The 18,804-nt window shown below is 42.0% G+C and overlaps 1 protein-coding gene across 1 annotated transcript in view; it reads right to left on the bottom strand.

Annotated features, from left to right (window-relative positions):
• Positions 1–930: 930 nt before the first annotated feature.
• Positions 931–18,804, bottom strand: part of LOC138724681 (glypican-5-like) — a 480,713-nt gene continuing 462,839 nt past the window's right edge. Inside the window, exon 9 of the mRNA XM_069864872.1 lies at positions 931–1,035. Within this exon, the coding sequence (XP_069720973.1) occupies positions 1,010–1,035 (26 nt within the window). The 3' untranslated portion in view covers positions 931–1,009. The remainder of the gene's footprint in view (positions 1,036–18,804) is intronic.

Genomic DNA, 18,804 nt, shown 5'->3' with positions numbered 1-18,804 from the left:
TTCTCCAGGAACAAAGTAATCATCACACTTTTGGACTGATTTACTTCTAAATTACACTAGAAACATTATGTTGGTTTAGCCTATACAGCAGCACCCAATGCAAAGGAAAAATTCAAAAAGCTGATTTTATATTTACCTGCACATACAACAGATGTGTTGACATGGAATCAAAACGCAGAGATCAATGTGATCAGCAAGTGTTCACTTTATTGAGCTTAGCTGTTTCTTTATAAACCCTTTTCGGTTACATAACTGGGTGCCCATGAGGGTATCTACAGTGTATTATTGGTTAAAGGTAGCTGTCCATAAGGCTATTACTAACATATTATTGGCCAAACTACTGCACATGCTAAGAAACCAAGTTATATGAAACTTAACTATGTTGACAGTTCTCTTCAATTGTTTCTCTTTCAGCCGGTGCTTGTTCCCACAGAAGTAGCCACTACATTCCTCCCAACTGGCCCCTGTTTATCTTTCGTCTCTCTGTTTCAAGGCCTTGTTAGAGTTGTTCAGTATTAAACAATCTCACAGCATCCGGGCCTTGTTCTCTGTAAAATGTTCCAACACAGATGTTCTATATTTTTAGCTTGTCTGCAGGTGTGAGTAAAAGCAGTTTGGGGACTCATTGATTTTGGAGTTCTGCAAACTGTCTTAAGCTTGTACCATTCCAAAAGAGATATAGTCCTTAGAGCCTTGCTGCTCACAAGCTAAGCATTTTACAGGAACTGTCTTTTGGTTTGGCTACATTTATTTCAAACTGCATTATTCTCTGCTAATTAAAGTTTTGAAAAGGAACATAGCTGACAAGAAGTTCTGAGTAATTAGCTCAGTCCTCAACATTAGTCAGGAAGCCTCAAAGCAGAGGCCACAGAAGTACAAGAATACTAACCTCGAAGAAAAGAAACAACAGTCCTTAATTAGAGTCTTACCTCAGATGTTGTTGCGAGGGATGAGCCGAAGATATCAAAGATATCCAAAATACAGATGATTCAGGTGGTAAGTGATCAGTTCAGACACACTGTGGCTGGTGGATCCCTAGAGGCAAAAAGAAATAGAGGAAAGTTTGAGTATAGCTTGGAGCCACAGATGCAGAGGCTCGGCGTTTGCCCTGTGGAATTCTTGGAAGCACTTGAAAGGTTCTGCTCAAGGATGAAAGTGCAGGCTTTGTTTGTTTTGTGCCTGGAATGAACTGACATCATATCATCTCAGACTCACTGGCAGATAGTCTCTTCCAAAGGCTGTAACTGTTATTAGGTTACAAAATATGAAAAGCAACAGATACCTGCTAAATTAATTGCCAAATGTTTAGCTGCATGGTAATGATGCAGGAGTTTAAGAACAAAATTTAAGGGATGAATCAGGTATGAAGGAAACCTGAAAACTGCTGCCATTCTCATGCCAACAGTGGCTAGGCCCTATCTTATTAGAGTTCACTGTTAGCCAAGGAGACGCATTATTTTCTTCCATGAGCAGCACATAAATTTTCCCTACTCAGAGAAGGAATTAATAATTCAGAGATGCTTCTATCCCCAAACTTCAGTGGAAGCCTTTGAACACATTATTTAAGCAACAAGACTTACTCTCTCTCCCTCACTCCAACTAAAACTACCCTCCAGTGGGAATTGTCTAAGGCAGTATTTGTGGAGACTTGGAGGCACTGTACCATTTTTACTGAATGTTGTGTACATAGAACAGTGCTGTTGATGTCTACAGCAATTCTGTACAGTGTCAGTAAATGACAGTAAATCCACTAAAAGACATACTTAAACACCTCTCACCCAACATGAGCCACAGATTTAGACAAGTTCCAGTAGTAAGATTGGAAGGAGATAGAGTTACAGAAAAATGGAAGGTCAGTAGCACTGCCATATGGGTAGTTCGAAAAAAAGGCTTAATTAAACATCTTAAAGTCAACAATCAGCCAAAAAGCCCATTACACAAGTCAAACTCAAAGTAAAGTACTGCCTGGCATGCCGCTCCTAGGCAGCCAGGCTAAGGGAGTCCCCAGGACCAGTCCCCATGGCCTCTCAACCCGCCTGCATTGCTGGCCAAAGGCCCGCATCACTACCTCATTGCAGCAGGGAGCTGCAGGGATGTTCCCACACTATAGCAAGCAAAAGCACTCTCCCAGCCATCACTGGAAATGAAAAGCCTCCACCAAACCAGCATGGTCTGTGATGAAAATACCACCAAGACTTCATTGCCTTCTGTTTTCTACATCTAAGTGAGAGAGAAAGCCGAAGACATTTGAAGGAGGAAAGACAAAGCACTGCCTGCAATGGTGGTCTCCATTTTTCTTTTCCCTTGGTACACTACTATGCACAGCTACAGACCTGCAGTTTTGGGGCTCAGCTCTTTGCTCTAGGCAGTAGTGCGAGGACACCCTGGGAGCTCTCTCAGTCTCAGCTCTGTCTTGCGGGTCCCACTGTCTCTGCTTCAGGCCTGAACATAGTTAGGCTTCAGTTAGAGACACCCATATGTGTCTTAGCTACAGCACATTCCTTGGCACCCCCAGCTAGGACCTGCACCCTGGCTCTACACATAGAGACACAGGGGCCGGGTAACCTGTTCTTGCAGGATTGCTGCCCCAGTCTTCTGCAGGTTGGTTGTCCCGACGTAAAGGAACAATGTTGCTTCAGAAACCAGGCTGGTCTCTGCAACAGGGATCGTGTTCCTTTCTTCCACATGCAGTTAATTTATATAAAGCCAGCACTGACATTTATTTAGCTTTGCGTAATGCTTTCTAAGAGGTTCTGGGAAAGCTGACTTTTACTTGTGATTCTGCACTGCATCTGGTCTCAGCACAGGAGGCAGAGGGGCAGGAAGGAGGCATACACAGTGCTGGCCAGTGGCTCCAGCCCCATTACATAAATTTTTCAAGTAGGGATTACTTTCAACTTTCTCCATATAATTCCTTAAACGATATTGTTCTGCCTAGGTCACTGTCACTATATGACTAACAGTAACTGCATGAAAACACCACTGCAGATGATTGAGAACTACCAGAAACCCATGTATATTCAGTTAGTCGATCAGACCCAGAATGACAATTTGCTTACTCTTATTCATTTTGCAAACATATGCCAACAATTTTAACTTTCATAAACCTAGATATAACAGTTTTTGTGAAATACAGCAGCAGAACTGTAAGGATCCTATGTTTCACAGTTTGCACGTACCACTTGAGTATTCCTCTTCCAAGCTGTCTGGCTGTTAGCACTTAGGAAAATACCAGTGTCCAAAATCTTTATTAGCCCCACTGAACCACCTCAAATCTAAAAATGTTTACAATGATCTTAAACCATCAGCAATCCCTTCCCACATTTAATTCTTCTGCCAAGCCACCCAAATGCTTAGTCTTCCCATGTTTAGCCTTCACGTGCATGATGGGGAGTCTTGTTCTAGCTGTTGGCCTGAAATATGCAGAAGAAAAATCCACCTCAGATCCTGCTCTCACTTGTCTTCAGAGGATTTAGTTACATTTGTCTTGGGATATGTCACTATGGTCTTTTTCCTTTTAGTTACCGTGGTTGCCCAAGAGAGATATAAGGCAACAGGTTTTCCTTACTAAGTACCTAAGACCAAGAAAAACAGCCTGGTAATGAAGTCGGCTGACTGCAAAGTAAGTAGCAGAGGGCAATTTGTGTGCATTTTGCTGCTGTTAAAGTAAAACTACGGAGTCTTGCAGACATCTCTGCTTTCTACTCTTTTCTTTAGGAGCATGTTACGTGTTTCTAGAAGTGCTCTGACCTCTATGTGCAATGCTGTATCATCTCTCTTCTGCTCTGCTTCCACTGCTACTTTTTGGAGAACCTGTTTGCCTGCAGTTATGGGATGGAAAGAAAACATCTAAGGGATGCGTAGAAGGAAGATGGATAGTCAGATTTCTGGCTGGGAAAGAGTGGGACTGACCCCTCCAACAAATATTCGGTACGGTCTTCTTTTTCAAGAGCCTGAAAAAGAAAGGAATGAAAAAACCAAAAAGACACAGGAAAAAATCTGAACATCCAAACATCCAACCTTAATTACAGTAATGGATCATAAGTGGCTTCTGGCACTCAATTGCCTTATGAGCAGTGACCAGTGAGATGAAGCACAAACTTGCAGGCATAAACCAGACAAAGACAGCATAGCAGTTGTGAAACAGAGAGCCTCAGGAAATCCAAAGTGGGAGAGTCCAACAGCTTCACGACTCCAAGCATAAGCAGACCGGATACCTCATTAAAAAGCCGTCATGTACAGTGGATTAATCACATTGATTTTTAAATGCAACTTTCTACATCAAATGGCATTTGTAGTTAGGCTGTGTCATTTCACGTTGCATTAGGCTATGTCGCATCACCTCATTTGGCAGTAAAACAGTATGCCATGACATATACATATTGTGGACCATGTCACACCCTATATTTACAGTATTTAGTGCATTTGATTTAAATATATGACCATCTTGTTCATCTTTTTCACACCTTCCTCTTACTGAAGCTGATGGAAGAAGCATATGAACAACCGACAGGATAATCAGGATCCAGAAGCAGAAGGAGAGGATGGGTGACAGTCTAGTTCCAGAGGTTTATTACCAGCAGCATCATTTCAGTTAACTTTATGTACTTCCAATTCCCCTTTCTGTCTGTGAAATATCCCCCATTGTCATAATGTCAGTGAATGCCATTAAGCCTGGGTAGTCACTTGCAAAGTTTTGCATAAGCCTAAGGAATAATTTGAATTTTATTAAAACTGTTCAGCTTCTTCATTTGGTCTCTTGCTCCTTGCTTTCTTAGAGATATTTTCCTGAGGAAATTTGATGATTTTCTTCTTGCCAGATGAGGGTTTGTTTGTTTGTTTGTTTTTTTTCTGGCCTAGATTAAAGTCTATATGGCAGCTTTTGTTGATTAACCACAACCAGTTATGACAACATAATATATACCATCCACATAAATGATGGCATGATATATACTTTGGTGAAGTCTTGCTCATAAAACACAGGACAAAAGATTCCAAAATAGCCAGTCACTACATACTGTAATAGCACTCTGAAATGTCTCCTCAGCACTTACCAGATAAATACCAGTGACTGGAAAGAAACTGGTTTGGAGCAAGACATAAGGATACAGATTTGTTACGATGCTGACTACCGATCAAGTAGAAGCATGCTGCCAAAGTGGAGGTGGGAAGGGACACAAGAGCTCACACAAGAAAGCACCATTTCCCAGTCTTCTAAAATCCCTACACCTGGGTCAGGTCAATCTGTGATTTCAATACAGTCAGGGGGATGATGTGACTGAGAGCAGCCCTGATTGATAAGAAGCTCAACATGAGTTGCCAATGTGTGCTCACAGCCCAGAAGGCCAAAACATAACCTGGGCTGCATCAAAAGAAGTGTGGTCATCAGGGTGTGGGAAGTGATTCTGCCTCTCCTCTTTGCTCTACTTAGACCCCACCTGGAATGCTGTGTCCTGTTCTGGAATCCCCAGCATAAGAAGGATATGGAGCTGTTGGAATGGGTCCAGAGGAGGCCACAAAGATGATTCAAGGGCTGGAGCACCTCCGTTATGAGCACAGGCGAAGAGAGTTGGGCATGTTCAGCCTGGAGAACCGAAGGCTTCTGGGAGACCTTAGAGCAGCTTTTAGTGCCTGAAAGGTGCCTATATGAAAGCCGGGGAGAGACTTTTCACAAGGGCATGGAAGACATTAGGAAGAAATTCTTCACAATGTGGGTGGTGAGGCACTGACACAGTTTGCCCAGGGAAACTGTGGATACCCCTTCCCTGGAGATGTTCAAGGCCAGGATGGATGGGGCTTTGAGCACCCTGATCCAGTGGGACGTGTCCCTGCGCATGATAGGGGGGTTGGAACTGGATGTTCTTTAAGGTCCCTTCCAACCCAAACCATTCTATGATTCTATGAAGATGTGAGTGCTTCATTTCCAGCACACCTGTGCTTCAAAACGAATCTGCTCTTGGATGGAGACTTGCACAGAATTAGAACTTTTTAAAAATAAATCTATATCACTCCAAGTCACAGTCACAATCAATCACAATGGACAACCAATAAATGCAATATATAGTGTCTTCAGTACAAGGCAGAGTAAAATTAATGAAGATGCCTGGTCCTGCCACCAATATATGATCATAAAAATGTAGACAACCTCTCTTGTTAAAAAACAAACTCTGTACAGAATTGTATATTGCTGTGCACAGGCAGATTCTGTGTTACAGTACAGCAATAATTTAACTGCACACAGCAGCCCTGCCTGGCAGTTTATGGAGAATCTATAAGGGAGCACAATATCCAAATAACATCTTGGAGGGTTTTAGATGGGCACAGTGCAGTGACTGGAATAAGATCTGGGACACTCTTGCAGCTTCACTCACATCAATTACCAGGCCCTTTGGAACCGCACATGATCAAAAACTTCATTCCCATCTCCCAACAGACTGGTTTTGGGTACACACCTCTGGAGCGGCTGGGGATAACACACTGCAGTGTTCTCACTCTCATTTTACCTGTTCCAAGCACCCCCAGGAACTGAGGGTTCAAAAGGTTGCTACAGAGCAGGAAACACCATGTGGGTGCTGGAGGGTCATGTCACTGACCATGGTTCAGTGCCACGTTTCTCTCGGGGGACGTGTGCAGGTAAGAAAACCACCTGGGTTCTCAAGCTTGGTCAGCTGGGATGCCCATTTATGCTCTTTCTTTTTAGGAGCTCGGTAACAGAACAATTTTTAGCTTCAGATAAATCCTTTGACTCTCTGTTTCTCTAAGTAACCTTTTCATGCACAGAAGAATGTTTACATTATTGTCTCTGCTGTTCTGAATATAACACCTCCATGAGATCTTTTGTCATTTAATAATTAGAATACAGGTAATGACTCAGATCAGAGTGCATGAAGTGTACCTGTATGTCAAACATGCTGTTCATTCATGTCAAAGACTAACATGCATGATATCAGATGCCTTCAGCCTATTTCTCAAATTCACATCAAAGAGTATATCAGCAAATACTTAACTAAGCAAGGGAAGAGACAAAACACAAACAATGCAGCTGAAAGATGTGCTGAGAGACCTCAAGGCACATAGCCAAAAAGGCTGAGAGACCTCATTTTTTCTTTTTGAACCCATAAAATGTGTTAACTCACTCTTCTCACACCCATGTATAACTGAGTTCTTACGCCAATATGCTTTAAAACCCACTAAATCTCTTCCTTGGGATAGGTATCCATTGCTCAAGCCCGCTTCATCTTCTAGTTTTCCCTGCTGCTGGTTCTATTTCTGAACATTCCAAACTGCTTTCTGGGACACTTTTGTCTTTGGTGTGTAGGGCCTTCAAACCAGAAACACACCTTCCCTGGGCATAGGAAATGTGGGAAGATGGGATGGGAGGTACTGACAGGATCAGCTTCAGATTATCTAGAGTTTAGTTCTCCAGTGTGGTGAGTGGTCCATAGGTGGGGGCAATGGGAAAAAGCTGAGAGGCAGTGATTCCTGGCACTGACCTAGGACCCCAGCCTCAGCAGAAGCACCATGAATCCATGGGGATTGAATCTGCCGGATTCCTCAGGGAAAGCATCTCAGCCAGAGAGTATTCAGCCACTGAATGGAAAGCATTTGCTAACTTGGCTGTGCATTTCTTTATTGTTTAATATTATGTGCTTCAAGTCACCTGTTTCTTTTTTTTGTTTGTTTGTTTGTTTGTTTTCCAATGAACATTTTATTCATTATAATTTATTGCTTGATGCTCACAGGAGAATTTCTCACTGAAGGCTTGCTAGATTAAAAGGTGGAAGATTTTCTGACCGAAGTGGAGCTTAGCAGGTTAATTTTCACCATGTCAAGATTTTACAGTGTCTTGAATCAATGGAACAGTTTTGCGCTTACTGTTTAGTTCAGAGTTAAAGAGACATCTGTAAGGTTAATGAGTAACAGGAAGCAATTCATGAAAGTTTTGCTAAAGTAATGCTTCACAGCAATTTCACTTCATAATAGATTTTACATCTCAAAGGAAAAATAAAACCTTGGAAAAATGTATGCCTAATATGAGAGACTGGCAAGCAGGGAGGACTTCTCAGCTCTGTCCAAGAATTCTGGCAGCTTTAACACCATTTATGGAGTTCAGGACCTTACTTTTAATTTTCATTTTGCTTTTCATTTGATTGCTTTCCTAAACATGGCTTTTCCTGGCAAAATTTTTCTTAAAGATTTTTTTGTCTTCCCTTCAAGATTTCTGTTCTGTATGATAACACCCTCAGAACATTCCCAGATAAGCTTCATGTAACTTACTCTGCACCTTCAGAACTACATGTTTTTAACAAAGAAGTATAGGGCAGGTATATTCTGACACATGCAGCGTGAGCGCTTCTTGGAGACAAGATCCCAGAGTGGACAGGGAATGACAACTCATCTACTAAGGTGGTTTCTACAGTGCCAACAAACACAAAGGAATTCCTGCAAAGCCTTACAGCCTACAGTGGTCTCCAAAATGAGTCCACATGGGTTTGCTTTCTATTTTAAATTAAAAGTACGGAGTCTAATTTTACTTCCCAAACTAAAACCCCTAGAGATTTGGTTTTTTTCAGCCTAACAAGGATTATCAACTAGAATATTAAAATTTTGGCTTCTACTTTCACTTCCCAGAGTTGCTCAGCAAACAAAAAAAAGCTTTCCTTCCTGACCAGTGAACAATAGCAAAAATATGAATGTGACTAGAAAATGCGATAGATGACAGCTCATGCAAGAGCAGCTGAAAGCTAGGCCCCCCAGCAAAATTTTACTGAATACATGACATTACCATAATTACAGATTAGAACAATATATGTATTTATATATGCAGTCCTTGTGCATTTTAATGCATTGGTAACTAGCATTTAACTTCTGAAATAACAACTTAAATCCAGCCATTAAATTAATTTCGACTAAATGTTTATGAATGCTTTTTGCTATTGTATACTCCACAGCTACTGGCAATGACCTCCATCTAGACTCCATGAAGCATTATTCCCTGTAGGGAGCCCCTCACTGCTTTGCCTGCTGTGTTTTGGGGAGGTGTCAGTGTTAGCCTTCATGCGCTGGGTTTGATTTTTTTGGCTGCCAAGGGAAGACTTCTCATTCCTCAAATTGTCACTGTTCACCACTCAACACCACAGGGACTCAGCATCACGTACTCTAGGGAAACGATGCATGGGAGGATGGAGCATAGTTCCCTGTGCTCACTGCTGTAGTTCTCAGTGTTTCACTTCTCCTGAAACTCTTTCCCTGAAGGATATTTCTTGCTTTCTAATAGGTTTGAACAGAGTTCCTGGGTGTTTACATAAACTTTAAGGGTACAGTAAATTTCCAGAGGGTTCGTGTTCTGCTTTCAAAAAAGCCACTGGCACACTTAATGTTAGAAGCATACCCATTGTCTTCCCCAACAAGCCCAAACACACAGACAGGAATCCACAGGAGTAACTGTAATCACAGCCACCTCTTCTCTTCATCACACTCCCCATAAATCTTCCTCGGAATTAAGCATGTAAGCCAGTTAAGCAATGTGGCTTTTAGAGGCTCTCCATTGACACAGACTTTGCAGAACAGAACTACCTTTGTCATATCTAGCCCACCTCTGCATTACCTCATGTAATGCTGATAATGAAGTGATCTCCTTCTACTTGACAATTTCATGCCCCTTACTAATCCTGCTGGGAGCTGCCCTACAACTCACTACGTTTATGGTGAAAACTTGCTTCTGCTCTCTAGTTTGGTTAATGTCCATTCATTTCTGTCCCATGGGCATGAGAAGTGTAGGTTTAAACAGTTAAGGGAACTTCCTAATATTTCCTTGCCTAAGTCACCTCTGGTATTACACAATTGCAGTGCAGGTCACATATACACTGGTAGTTAATTTTTTCCTAACAGAATAAGATAGCTATCTCACAGAAGAAAGAAAATTTTAAAAAAATTATCTCTGTTTGCTTGGTGTTAGGTAAAATACCAGCAAGGATGCACGGAGAGAAAGTGTACAAAGCAAATCCAAGCTTATTCACTGGAACTGGTTAAAGAAGATTTTGGAAGGAGTGCCACAGCATCTGACTTGGTTAATCTTTCTGTAAATTTGACAAATAACAATCCATCAAAAAAAATTGCGAAATATTGTTTTCACGTGCTTAAAGAACTAATCTCTGAAACAGAGGGACTATTAGCAAAACAATCATTTGTCTGCAGCCTTCAGGGAAGCCAGGAAGTGGGAGGAATTGTTTTCTCCACTGCTAAAAGATAGGAGAGACTTTTCTGGGTTAGTGGGAGAATGGAAGGAAAATCAAGTCTTTGCCTGGAGAAGCAAGCAATTACAGCAACAGCAGTCATAACTTGCTGGAGAAAGCACTAGAAACATATCTACAGCTCAGAGGAGCTTGGAATTCCCACGTCATTAAAACAAATACACAGACACAATGTCAGCAGGGGAGGAAAAGAAAGTTAATTTTCCTATTTAAATAAGCCTTAAATTTTACCACAGAAAGAGGTTCGAATTGATGAAAACTTCAAACACGTTGACTACCACACTGAGGAGGGTTTTCTAAAGACATGCCTTGGCAACAGTCTTTCAGCCAGGAGTGGAGAAACCCAGAAAACACCAGTCAGAACCCCCAAGGGCTGTGTGCTTCTCTCTACTTTGAGGAGTCCGCTGCCAGGCTGCTAATTCACCAGCAGGCTGCTAGGAAGGCAAGATAGGTGGCAATGAACTGCTCCCTTTGGAGAACTGTGATTAAAAAAGAACCCCAATGCATTCCTCTGGAGTCCCTTTATTTCACTGCATACCTTTACTTTGACAGAAGAGCAGGCCACTGGAAGATTTACATGGTGCTCTGAGTAGGATTATTGTCTGTATGCTGATCAAGTGAATGAGCAGTTCCTAAACTGATGAACACTTCAGATGCATGCAAGAATGAAGAAAACGACTTCAGACAAGCATTTCAAAACTATTTCCTGAAATGCTATTTCAAGTCAAAAGATATATCACTTGATTTTCCAGACCACTTATCCCACAATTCCCACTACAATGAGTAAGAATTTCTGGATGCTCAGCAATTTGGAAGAGCAGGATGCCTAATTTGGGAACAAAGGAATGGTGCCAACATGAACGCACTGACTCAGCAGGAGGTGTGCACCCTGGGGAGGTGGCAAAACACTCATCCACTCCCATTCAGGAGGCAATCCCTGTTCAGCAAGTGCTCCTGGATCTGGTATATCCTATGGCTACATACATAGCGGACTTCTCTGTATCCAACAGTGATATCCTGTAGCAGAAGAGGTTGTAGACTTGCACACTGGCCAAACACATCAATTTATTTAGTACAAGGTAGTCCCTTGCCTACAAATCCTTGCTTCTGGCGTCTGTCAATGCATTGCATAAGAAGCACAGGCTTATCATCTGCATGCTGCTGCATGCAGATTTACAGTGTTTAAGTCCCATGTGCGGACTCAGCCCAAAGCAACACAAAAACAGTATTGAGGTACTGAGTAGTGAAGATGTTGGCCTTGACCTCTACACAAATGCACAAAGCCTGAGCAACAAAGAGGAGGAGCTGGAAGCTACTGTGTTACTAGGAAACTATGATCTGGTTGCCATCACTGAAATTGGTGCAATAAGTCCCATGACTGGAGTGTGACTATCGATGGCTACAGGCTGTTCAGAAGGGAAAGACCAGAAAGGAGGGGTGGAAGCATTGCCCTCTATATCAGGAAATGGACAAAGTGTGAAGAGCTGCCTTTGAAGAGTAGCCACGAACAAGTTGAAAGCTTGTGGGTCAGAATAAAAGACTGAGGCAACAAAAGGAACCTTGTGGTTGGTGTCTACTACAGGCCACCTGATCAAGGACAGCCAACCAGTGAAGCTTTCTTCCTCCAGCTACAGGAGGTTTCACGCTTGCAAGCTCTCATCCTACTGGAGGACTTTAACCACCCAGACATATGCTAGAAAAGTAGCGCGGCAAGATGTAGGCAATCCAGGGGACTCCTCGAGTACATTGAAGATAACTTCTTAACCCAAGTAATAGACAGCCCTGCCCAAGGGGATGCAATACTGGACCTTATGATCATGAATACAAGTGAGCTCATTAGTGACATCAAGATCAGGGGCAGCCAGGGCTGTAGTGGCCACGCGCTGGTAGAGTTCAAGGTCCTGAGGGATATGGGGCAAGTGAGGAGTACAGTCAGGACCCTAAATTTCAGGAAAGCAGACTTGCAGCTCTTCAAGAAGCTACTCAGTAGGACCCCCTGGCATATGGTCCTTGGGGACAAGGGAGTAGAACAGAGCAGGTAGATATTTAAGGATGCTTTCCATAAAGCACAAGAGTGTTCAGTCCCTGTATGTAGGAAATTAGGCAGAGAAGGGAAGAGACCAGCATGGCTGAGTCAAAACCGTTTGGTCAATGTGAAGAACAAGAGGGAACCGCACAGGCAGTGCAAGCAGGGACAGGTAACCTGGGATGTGTATAGGGACACTGCCCAGTTTTGTAGGGATGGGTTCAGGAAGGCCAAGGTGCAGTTGGAGCTGAACTTGGTAAAAGAAGTGAAGACTAACAAGAAGGGCTTCTACAGGTACGCCAATCAGAAAAGGTTAAAGAGAATGTGCCCTGACTGATGAATGAAAATGGTGACCTTGTATCAACAGACAAGGAGAAGGCTGAGATACTCAACAACTTTTTTAGCCTCAGTCTTCACTGGTAACTGCTCTCCTCAGCGCTCCTGGGTCAACAGACAACAAGATGGGGACCATGAGAGTAATGCCCCTCCCACTGTAGGAGAGGATCAGGTTCACAACCACCTGAGGTCTATGGGACCTGATGAGATGCATCCCAGAGTCCTGAGGGAATGGGCTGTTGCCAACCACTCTCCATGATATTTGAAATGTCATGGCAGTCAGGAGAAGTTCTTGGTGAGTGGAAGAAGGGTAACATTGTACCTGTTTTTAAAAAGGGTAGAAAAGACGGCCCTGGGAATTACCAACTTGTCAGTCTCACCACTGTGACTGGGGGGATCATGGGTGATTAATGGCAGCCAGCATGGCTTCACCAGGGGCAAATCCTGTATGATCAACTTAGTGGCTTTCTATGATGGGGTAGCCATAGCAGTGGACATGCTTCTTTCTAGGTTGGAGAGATATGAATTTGATGGACTGTTTGGTGGATAAGAAATTGGTTGGAGGGTTGTATTCAGAGAATAGTGGTCAACAGCTTGAAGTCCAGATGGAGATCCGTGACAAATGGTGTCCCTCAGGGGTCTGTACTGGGACCAGTGCTGTTTAATATCTTCATCAATTACATAGACAGTGAGATTGAGTGCACCCTCAACAAGTTCACAGAGGGCACCAAAATCAGTGGTGCAGTTGCCACTAGAAGGATGAGATGTCATCCAGAGGAACCTGGGCAGGCTGGAGAAGTGGACCTGTGTGAATCTCATGAGGTTCAACAAGGCCAAGTGCAAGGTCCTACACCTGGATTGGGGCAAACCCTGACTTCAATAAAGGTTGGAACACAATGTGATTGAGAGCAGCTCTGCAAAGAAGGACTTGGAGGTGCTGATTGATGAGAAGCTCCACATGAGTTAGCAATGCCTGCTCGCAGACCAGAAGGCCAAACCATGTCCTGGGCTGCATCAAAAGAAGTGTGGCCAGCAGGTCAAGGGAGGTGACTCTGCCCCTCTATTCCTCTCTTGTGAGACCCCAACTGGAGTGTTGTGTCCAGTTCTGGAACCCTCAACATAAGAAGGATGTGGAACTGTTGGAATGGGTCCAGAGGAGGGCTACAAGTATGATCAGAGAGTTGGAGCACCTCTGCTATCAGAACAAGGCTGAGAGAATTGGGGCTGTTCAGCCTGGAGAAGAGAAGGCTCTGAGGAGACCTCATAGCAACCTTCCAGTACCTGAAGGGGGCCTACAAGAAAGCTGGGGGGGGACTTTTTAGAAAGGCTTGTAGTGACAGAACTAAGGGCAATGTGTATAAACTGGAGAGGGGCAGATTTAGACTAGACATAAGGAGGGATTTCTTCACAATAAGGGTGATGAGGAACTGGAGCAGTTTGCCCAGGGAAGTTGTGGCTGCCCATCAGTGTTCAAGGCCAGGCTTGGGCAGCCTGATCTAGTGGGAGGTGTCCCTGCCCATGGCAGGGGGCTGGAACTGGATGGGCTTTAATGTCCTTTCCTACTCAAACCATTCTATGATTCTATGACCTTCCACTTTAAAGGAGAATACTTCACGAGCCAGTGGAAAAGAACAGTTTCAGCTACTATGGAAGGTACATGGGGAGGGAAAGGTGGGGTATAAAAGTGTTTTAGCTGATTCGGTTCTGTATCTGATATCATAAACAATCCAAGGTTCATCTTCTGGAAATCCAGAAACTATTTTTTGGACAGCTGAAAGGACCTAAGGAAGATAAAAGATGGTTGGAAGCTTCTACCAGTCTTTAAAGCACTTGTAACTTACGAAATTTCTCATTTCAAACTTTTCTGAGTAGGAAGACTGAAGGGCTGGCTTTAATTCAATTGCAATTGCTTATAATAATCTAATTTAGATGTCAGACAGAGTTCTGGGTTATTACTTTTCAGAGAAACTACCAGGTAATTGTTATTTTCTTCTGTAATTATTCTGAAGGAGTTAACAAAGGATATTTTTAATAAGCTTTGCTTATCTGAGAGATAACACTTGAACTAACATAGTAGAAACAGAATTTATCTTTCACTCAATGCCATAATGTTTGCTTTACATGAATTTACCATAACATTATAATTTTGTTAAAGAGAAACCTGTTCCCATGTTGATTTTGCATCTGGCTGTATTGACATATCAGCAGTATGAACTGAAAACAAACCTGTTACACCAATAACAAGTTTGCTGCTCTTTTATTTAGAGGCTCCTATCTTAGGCAAAATAGTATCATTCTTTTTTGTAATATGCCAACAAGTACTTCAATGAAGATTACAAGATGCAACTGCACAGACATCACTGTCTGTCAAGGTGTTTATTGAGTGATTTTACTGGCTATAAAGAGATTGTGATTAACCACCTTTTTCACATTGAACAACAAATATAAAATTTGACGAATATACTTTGTAGACATGACTGCACCTGGAAACATGGGCTACAATGTTAAAGTGTGCATTTTGTGGGAAAATCACAATGCTTTAGCAGAAACAGAAGTTTCCAGCCTCATTTCATGCCTCTGAGCTTGGAAAACAATTAGGCATTAATGTTTCATTTTTACGGTCTCAGTTTAAAATTTCAGATTTCAGCGTTGGACTCTGCTGTTTGTTTGGGGTTTTTTTTGAGCATTCAGCATTGTGATGATCAGATTTATGGAGTCATGAATTGTTGATCATACATGCATGTATACCATTATCCATACACCCATGGTAGCTGCAGATCATGCAAATGAGCATGGGGTTTCAAAACTGTCTTCCACTATTTGGATGCAGATGGATGGATGATCTCCCCCTTGAAGCCTTTCACCTCTATAGACGGGGACTGTCCTCTGGAAAACGTCCTAGTAAGGGCTATGTCAAATATACAATATACAGCAGTATTTTCATAGACTTAAATCGTGGGAGTTCCCACGGGGTAGTGACCTGTGTTTATAGAGCTAGAGATTATGAGCTATATATTTTATTATATGACTGACTAAAACCATATTGTAGTAAGTACTCAGTATTGTCATGAATCACTGTAAGAATCGCTGAGAAAATGTATAGGTTTCTCTCCTTCAGGGTGAAGAGGATGTTCCTCTGTGACTCTGTTTTAACACCAGGCAAGGTTTTAAAATGCCAAAGGCTTTTTTTCCACTGACTTGAGTGGAAATCATCCAAAATTTATTAAACAGCAAATAATACCACTATCAATCTAGCATCTTAAAACTGGAAACCACCCACAGAGAACAGACAAGTGTAAGCCAACATTAAAATGTAGAAACATACACACACAGCCTGCTGTTCAAAGAGAGTGGCTTTAATAAAACTCTTTTTCTGGAATTCATTCTTTCTGTTGCCTGAATGACTGTGGTCTTTTTTACCTTAACTATCCTGCCCAATGAATTAAGGCAATGTAAATTATTTAGGTATGTCTTGTTGTGAATGTTTAATGAAGAACCTCTGTAGCAAAAGGGAAAAAAAAAAAAAGCTGGATGTCTAATTTTGTCTATCTGTCAAGGCCTTTCCTGATTCTCTTAAAATACAGTGCATTTTATTAAACAGAGAAATCATAAAATTAACATCTCATTTGATTCTGTTCTCTATATTTCAAAAATACTAAGAATAACTTGGACTAAGCATTATTTTCACTGTCAGATCTTTATAATGAGAAATCTGAACTGCATGATAGATCCACAGACTGCTTGAAAAAGCCTAGAAATTGTGTATGAGCACCAATTCTTTTTAAGAGCAAAGGACAAGATCTCCTCCCTTCCACAGATCATAGTTTTTCAATTTACAAAGGCAGGCAGACATTGTAGCATCTAATTTCACAAACAAAAATATTACTTACTTTCACCTACTGTAAGCACCTTAGGATAGCTGGAGGAGTTATGTTTTCAAATATTTCATTTAAGTTAAAACTGGTTTTTCAGCAAAGAGAAATTATTGTGCTTTCAGAGCAATCGAGTAAATGCTTTGGAAATAAGAGATATCAAAAGTGAAAAAAAATAATGTTTAACAGAATTTTATGAAATGTTTTAAGTCATTTATTATTCAACATTGCTGGTTCAATTGCTTAAATTATGATGCCACTCCCACCTTCACTCCCCCTGCTTTAGCTGGCTAGCCCCATGGAAGGGTGTCTGGGAGCCCCACACAGGGCTGGTCACCGTTTCACACCCTGAATTCAAATCACACAGCGCCTGCCCAGAGCCCCTGTTCTGGCTACAGAGGTGGAGGTCCCTGTGTGTCAGGCAGTCTGCCTGCTCTCCAGCTGCACCAGCCCAGTCACCTCCTAACGCTTTCATGCTCCTAGGTCATTAAAAGAGGCGATGGTGTCATCTCATCCTGTACAATATTAAAATATTAGTGAGATGAAGTAGTGCAGGAGTGCTCTCCGTGTCTGGTCGTGGGACCTAACATCTGTAAAGCTCATGCTTACAAGGAATCATAAGTATGTACTAAAATGACATGTGCTTTAGCTGTAATAAACCTGAACATTGCAACTACCTGTGCTGGCTCATGCTGCTCCAGCACAAGCACACAGGAGACAAGACAGAAAGCATTCACATATGATACAAAGTCCTCCCAAACATGACTCCAGAGACAGCTGTGGTGTTACACCAGGACAAGGGGTTTCTGTGTGTTTTGCAGCTTGTGGGATACATTCTACCAACACCTGGCACAAGTTTATGCCTTGGAAAGTCCACCTTAACCCATCAGACTGTTACTTAACCAGCAGAAAATGTATGCTTGGATCTTATGAGAAACTGGTTTTTTTCATTTGTTGAAGTTTATGAAAGAAAAGATTTGTCTGGAAGTGCAAGTGCTCCCAACAAGGCTTCCAGAAATAGCTGCCCTCTTCTTTCAAACTGGGTAACCAAGGCAGTGATTTATAGCAACTCACTGTATTTTCTTGAAAAAGCTCCAAAATGAATCATCTCCTGCAACATCAGACTGAGCTGAACTTTGTACTCAGATTCTTCGAAGTCAGCTGAGAGGTGGTGAGGGGAAGTGTCAGTACGCTGGCTTTTTTTTAAATGAGGCCATAAGCTTCAATGCATACATCCTACATTAGGCAGGCAAATGTCCTCGAAAGGGCTTAGAGTAGTGAAGTTGAAACGGAGAACATGTAAATATTTTTAACAAAATCTCACAAATGTTGACATGCTGTAAGATAGCATTGTGCTTCCAGTTGTAAAATTTGATTACTAGGAGGTGAAGTTTTCTTCTCCTGGGTGAGTGGCCTAGTTGCCGGGCTATAAAAAGTCATTACTCTCTTGGTCTGGCTCAATTAATATTTAATTATGTGAGACAAAGCAGAACAGCTTGAATGGAAGAACTTGAGGGTAGTCACACAGCACAGGGTAGTCCAAACTTACAAATTCATGTGGCATACCAAAAGCTATAACTGAATCCAGGTTTTCTGCATCCTAAGCAAATGCCCTGACTGATAAATGATGAATAACAGGGAAAAAACAGTGTTACCTGTTTTTTCAGCTGTATTTAGTGCTGAGTCCAAACCACTAGATTTGCTCTAAGGCTCAAGATTCTTTGAAAAAAGGAAGATAGACACTCAGTCTGTGAAGACTGGTGAGGACTAAGTGGAAGAGAAGTGCTTACCTGCCCCTCAAAATTGCAAAAACAACGCCCACTAGCTAGCATCGAGAGACAGCTTCAGCTCCTACTCAGAGTACTCTTCCTTTTGGATGTCAGCAGCTCGGTGGCCATCAGGTGCCCAAGTGCCTCTCTGATCTAACCTCTGATCTGAGGTTGGAGTTTTACTCAGTCTGAAGTGACAGATATAGGAAGAGAAAATGAATTCATTTTACTGCTTTCCTTTTCTTATGACATTCAGTGTTTCATGTCAAGTGTTTTATACACAGGATAGTACAAAAAGAATTAGTTTGTGTTTTCTTTCTGTGTAAAATAGATTTTTTTTTAACATGTGCTTTTGTGTCCCTCAATTCAAAGTACATGCTTCCTGGACTGAAAAAACCAGCATATTTTCCAACTGATAAGGGAGAAAGCTCTCCAGTTCCCACCACCATTTTGTAAATTCAGCTTGCAGTTCCTAATGAAAGTAAAACTCTATTTATGCTGCTATTTTGTACTGTACCTGAAAGCTTTAGGCAGCCGAGGGTTAAGAT

The sequence above is a fragment of the Phaenicophaeus curvirostris genome, chromosome 10 (genome assembly GCF_032191515.1).
Source record: "Phaenicophaeus curvirostris isolate KB17595 chromosome 10, BPBGC_Pcur_1.0, whole genome shotgun sequence".
Taxonomy (NCBI): domain Eukaryota; kingdom Metazoa; phylum Chordata; class Aves; order Cuculiformes; family Cuculidae; genus Phaenicophaeus; species Phaenicophaeus curvirostris.
This window is presented reverse-complemented; position numbering and strand designations above follow the sequence as displayed.